The following is a 6,059-nucleotide window of genomic DNA, read 5'->3' on the forward strand; positions in this document are numbered from 1 at the left end:
CAATTTTTCGGTAATTTTCCTTTTTTCCAGACTTTATTATATAACTCCAACAGCCTTCCCTTCATCTTATCCCCTAAATGTTTAAGCATCTCATAATTAATATCATCCTTACCAGACGACGTTACTTTAGTTCTCCCCATCGCTCGCTCTAGTTCAATAACTGTAAATGGAGTGTCAATTGTTGTTTGTCTCCGCCCATCATCATCCTCAACAATATTGGTCCTTCTGGTTTCTTCTCTTCTTCTCCATCTATCCTCCGACAAATTATCATCACTATTAATTTTTACAAAAGTTTTAGCCAACATTTCAGCTTTTTCTTTTCTGTTAACAGCAACCTCTTCACCTACCTTGAGAACCGGGTATCTAAACTCTCTATAAACCCCCTTCATTTTCCTAATCATACCCCAAATGTCACCTACAGACGTAGTCCTTCCTATTTTATCACAAAACCCTCTCCAGTTTTCCCTTTTCGCTCTCTTAACCACTCTTCTAGCTTCAGCCTGTAATCTTTTATATTTCAACAAACTGTCAAAATTATGAGACTTTCTCAAAACTTTCATACTTTTATTTCTCTCCTTAATTGCCTTTTCACATTGTTCATTCCACCATGGAACATTCTTCTTCTTCATGGTCCCTTTAATTTTAGGAATAGTAATGTTCGCCGCTTCAATTATCACTCTCCTAAAAGTCTGTTCCACCATGTCTATATCCCCTTCCATATCAATCCTTCCATTCTCTTCCTCACACATAAGTCTAAATTTATCCCAATCAGCTTTTTTAAATACCCAACGACCATCACTTTTGTCCAGATATACTGCCTTACTCCTATAAAGTTTTGTATAAATTATATAATGATCACTTCCCAGATTACAGTCCCGAACTTCCCAATTACAGTTTCCCGCTAAGGCATTCAACACTATTGTTAGATCAATAGCCGAGGTTTTACCCGTAGTCACGTTCATCCTTGTCCCACTACCATCATTTAAACAGACTAAATTCATATCCTCCATGAACTCTTCAATTTCATCGACTCCCGCCGAAAACTCAACTCTAAATTGCTGTCCTCACTCTCACAGTCCCCCATGTCTCCCCACTCCTTCTCATTCACCAAACAGCCGCGCCTACCCGCCATTGATTTCCGTTCGACCAAGTTCCACCCGGCCGGCGGGAACGTTTCAGTGCCAACGTGCTCCGATGACAATAGTCCGTTTTTCCGAGCCGTAGCCTCCAACACTGCTGCTCTCTTCTTCCTGCTGCTGGGTCTATCAGGCGGCCGGTGGGAAGTCCCACCATTGCCCCGACAAGACACTGAGACAAGACAGGGCTTAAATACACAGGGAGGATGAGAGAGAGATGAGCTGCAGGTGTGTGGAGTGTGGGAGGAGGACCAGGTGAAGGCAATGACTAATCAGGGGAGAAACTAACCTGACCTAAGAATAAAGCCCAATACAAAAGAGCAGGAAACATAACTACAATTCAAAGGGAGGGGGGAGAAAAATAATAAACACTGACGGGAAAAAACATACTAAATCATGAAAGGCTGTAACTAAAGGAAATGACTTGAGAAACCTAGAGGGCTGGAGATCTAGGGGCCAAATGGGGAAAACCAGAAGACACATGAGGAAAACGCAGACATAGGACACATGAGGGCGCAAAGAGACATGAAAAGGAATCTAGAGAGGGATGGAGAACACCCGGAGGCACATGAAGGAAGGGGCAGATGCAGACCATGACAGTAATAATTTATTTAAAAATGTGTTATTTGCTATATTTATTCATATTTTTTATAAATGTACAGTCTAGATTACCATTCTAAATTATAAAAAACATTCGTCATAAATGTTTGTTGGTTTCACAGTAAAATAAACAACTTTTTTCTAATTCGGATTTTATGTTTTTGAGTGATTTAAGGTCTAATATGCAACCCCTTTACGTCCAAATATAAAAAATAAGTATACATTCATAAAGTCCAGGTTGTGCTGAAAAGGTTGATACCACATAAGGCAGTGGTTATGGTTTTTATTTTGGAAATACAAAGGAAAACTCTAAATTAGTCAAAACGACAAATTACACCCTGGACCCCAGAGGGTTAAACAGTGACTAAACCGAAAAATAACTTTTGCCAGACTTAAGTGTTCTAAATGACCGGTTTGATGCTTGTTCTCTGGTACCTGCGCTCAGGTCCTCCTACTCTCAGCCTCACAGCAGGATCTGACCACGTGGTGAGGTAAAGCCAATTCCCAGAAAAAGTGAAAAACAAAACAGAGGCTCACTCATTCTAACAGGGAGTTTAAAAGTCCTGACTGCTGAGGCCGGTCGGCCCTATCAGAGGATAACGTTTAACCCACCGCCAGAAATCAATGAAGCAAATAAACGTTAAAAATAGTTCCTGAGTCAACATATGGACAAGAAAACGGCAACAGCCTCCAAACCCTCGAGGCTCCTGCCTGTGAAATAACCTTTTATTGTGGATGCTTGAGAGAAAAGAGCTCATTAATGTCTGTTATCAAAGCAAACAATGAGACAAAACAACATCCAGCGGTGTTTGCAGAAACTAATCCTTACAGGGTTAAACCCTTTGATTAAACCTCTACCACCGCATCAAGCTTTCATTTGGTTTAACTCAATCAGTGAGTCGTAAATAATCCTGACAGAAGCTCATTTCTCAGAGGAGCTCCAGCTCTCTGCAGCCGAGCCTCAGAAGATCTCCTCTGACACCAGCAGAGGTCTGTCATGGGTCTCAAATAGCAGCTGAGGCACCAGGTTGAGGAATCTCAGCCATGAGGCGTCACACCCCCTTCAGCTGGCCAGTAGCCATGTCAGGTCCAAGCCCATTGGCCGGGGAGGAATTCCTCTCACACCTCATTGGCTGCTGGAGGGACCATATGATTGCGTTAGTCTGTATGTGGCAGTTGAAATCCCCGAGTGCTGAGCCACTTCAGTGGAAAAGGCAGCAGAGAGAAGGGGGTGTGACAGCAGCATGCATTTCTAGAGAAAGCTGCTCATTCTGAAGACTTTCTCCTCCTCTCCTCTGAGGCGTTTGAGTCTCTAGTCCATGAGTGCTGCAAGGTAAGGAGCAGGCTGAACTGCTGGTTCTCCTTTATGTTTGTCAGACTTTTTAAACAAACACGTTATCGTCTTTTCCAACTTGATTCTGTTCTGCTTCTCTGTAATAAGCTCGCTCCCCTAAATGTCTCCTTTTCTTGTCCTCCTCCCTCAGTGTGCTCACGTCTTTCAGCCCATCAGTAATGCCTGGCCCCGTGATGACGGACGTGGCAATGAGATTCTACATCAGCCACTCTCCACCCCCTTTTCGGAGCTTCATCAGCTCCTACGGGGATGTGCAGAAGGCCAAGAACAGGGCCAACCAGCCCAACACTCGAAGTTGCGGCCAGCAGCTCTACAAACCCCTGAGGCCCTGTCTTAGCCACCAGCGCCGAGTTGTGGACGATGGCAGCCATGTGGCCTGGAAGAACAAGGCCTGTAAGAAGAGGGTGGTGTTTGCAGACACCAGGGGCATGTCGCTCACAGCCATCCATGTCTTCTCTAAGTTTGAAGACGAGCCGTATCAGAACAAGTTGGTCGATGGGATCACAGAGGAGCTGCAGTTTGAAATGATGGACCTGGAAGCAGCCACCATGGATCTAAAGATCAGCTCGTGTCGCAGCCTCTCGCTTGACTTTAAACAGCCCTCGGCTGACTACCTGGACTTCCGAAACCGTCTGATTCAGAACTCCGTCTGCTTGGAGAACTGCTCTCTGCAGGAGCGCTCCCTGACTGGCACCATCAAGGTCCGGAATATCGGCTTTGAGAAGTCTGTGCAGGTGCGTATCACCTACGACTCATGGGCCAGCTTCACCAATGTGGAGTGCACCTTCATGAACAACGTCTATGGCTGCCAGGAAACTGACACCTTTGCATTTGACGTGGAGCTGCCTTCCTACATCCCACCAAGAAACCGGGTCGAGTTCTGCATTTGCTTCAAGGTCCAGGGCCAGACCTACTGGGACAACAATGATGGCAAGAATTATACACTCAAACACACGGGCTGGACTGGAGAGGACATTGACACACTTTCTGCTGAGCAAGAGGAGCTGGTGGAGCACAAAGCCGGGGGCGGGAAGCTCCTGGAGCTCGAGTTTGATCAGTTTGGCAGCCCACGCATGTCCAGTGGACTTTTCCCTGGCTGGCAGAGCTGTGGTCAGATCGACAGTACCGTGCCTTACTGGTGAAACATCAGGATGTTTGCAGAACAACACTAGCAGGGTTCAAACCAGCTCTGGGCCAGAAACTGAGCTAAAGCAAACAGCTGCAGCTTTTTTAGCAAAGCGAGCACACGGAGCAGAGAGAATCCTACCAAGCTGACCTGATTCCTGCTCCAGCGTACTTGTGTAGCCGATGAATGATGAAACTGTCTGAGGAGGATGGATGTCCATTGGGAAATGGCTGACTTTTCCATAGATGTAATTGTAAAAATGTGATGTGCCTTCTTGCTGTGCCTTCCCACTAAAACAGACCCAGGACAGCTGAGGCCCGTTCAGAGGGCCTGGTCAGCATGCACTGACGGAGATGGAGGAAATGGAGCTGATGAAGTACTTCATATTGAAGGGGAAGTTTGGGGACAGCATGACGCAGACCCAAATTCAGAAAACACTGCTGATTCATTTGTGATGAACAGAAAGCACACTAACATTTGCACCGCCGCAAGAGGTGATGTCAGCACATAACTTCAGAAGGCCGAGGTGTTTGGTCAGGAGTCATGCAGCGCCTTCTTTCCCTCCATGTACACTGCACATGTTTGTACGGTAAAGTGATGTTTTGTTAGAGGGGTTTGCTGAGGAACTAAGCTGCTCAGAACAGGGGTGTCACCAGAAAGTGATGGAATGTGATTGGGTTGCTGAAGTGAGGAGGAAGTTTGGAAATCTGTGTGTTTCTGGTATGTGAAGAAAGAAGTGATGAAAAGGTCTAATGTGCTGTTTTCTTTTTCTCACAAGTGCAATTCCTGATCACGAGTGTGCAGAATGATCTTTTCTGGAGCTATTTTTGTCTCTCGTTTTGAAGAAAAGGCAACTTGTGTCTCACTTGAAGGCGTGTGCTGCACCATGACAGTTAATGTGTTTCCTTTCAAAATAAATGTATATATTTGTGCTAACACTTAAGCCTCTCCAGACCCTTTTTTGAACCAAAATAAAAACTGAATGCAAAAAGCAACACATTCTAAATTAAATATAATAAATGATGCAGAATTAATGTCATTAAAACATTCTTCATTTTTCTAGTATAAACTATTTATTTTACTCAACCTCAGGTGCCAAACTCAGGCCCTCGGGCCAAATTTGGCCCGCGGTCTATTTTTATTTGACCCGCGAGATCACATATCAAATATATATTAAAACTGGCCCACCGGCCAATTTTGCCACAAAGACTACAAATCCCATTGTACTTTACGGCGTTAGCGCATCCGTGAACGCGCCCCTCCTTTCTGTTTACATTCATTAGCATCCATGCGACTAGCATCAGCATCTGCAGCATTCCCTCCTCTGCCTCGGACAAACTGAAAACACTCCTCTTACTCAGCGCCACGTTTACTCAGTAATTAGCCGACTTTGAAGCCCAGAAATGGATTTTAACAGCTCAGTAATCTGTTTGCTGCTGACATAGAAAGCGCATCTTCCAGACCGAGACGATTTAACTCCAGTTTAGCGACACGCTCAAATCAGTATGACTCTGTGGCTGCTGCAGCTTTTATCCCCCTCCCCGACACAACTGCGTGGTCCAGACGCTCTCCATGTCCAGCAACACAAACCTGTGTGAGCAACTGTTTCTCACTGATGAACTCCTTCCTCAGCTCAGAGCCCAACCCCACAGATGCAGGTCTGGCTGGAACAGGTGAGCATCACAGGAAATCAGAGTGGAGAAAACTCTGATTAAATTATTTTGCTTTTATTAACCTTTTCTGCTCCAAAGCATGAAAGTTAATAGGTGAGATATTGCATTTTCATTAGAGAATTACTATTTTTTATTTATGTTGTTGGCCTGTGAAAAAAGATTTAACCTAC

The 6,059-nt window shown here is 44.9% G+C and overlaps 1 protein-coding gene across 1 annotated transcript; it reads left to right on the forward strand.

Moving 5' to 3' along the window:
* The first annotated feature begins 2,916 nt into the window (after window positions 1-2,916).
* Window positions 2,917-4,338, forward strand: ppp1r3cb (protein phosphatase 1, regulatory subunit 3Cb). Its single transcript, XM_015974634.3, has 2 exons — window positions 2,917-3,069; window positions 3,221-4,338. The coding sequence occupies exons 1-2, from the start codon at window positions 3,056-3,058 to the stop codon at window positions 4,230-4,232; spliced, it is 1,026 nt and encodes a 341-aa protein (XP_015830120.3). The 5' UTR covers window positions 2,917-3,055; the 3' UTR covers window positions 4,233-4,338.
* Window positions 4,339-6,059: the final 1,721 nt, after the last annotated feature.

Source organism: Nothobranchius furzeri, chromosome 12 (genome assembly GCF_043380555.1).
Source record: "Nothobranchius furzeri strain GRZ-AD chromosome 12, NfurGRZ-RIMD1, whole genome shotgun sequence".
Classification (NCBI taxonomy): domain Eukaryota; kingdom Metazoa; phylum Chordata; class Actinopteri; order Cyprinodontiformes; family Nothobranchiidae; genus Nothobranchius; species Nothobranchius furzeri.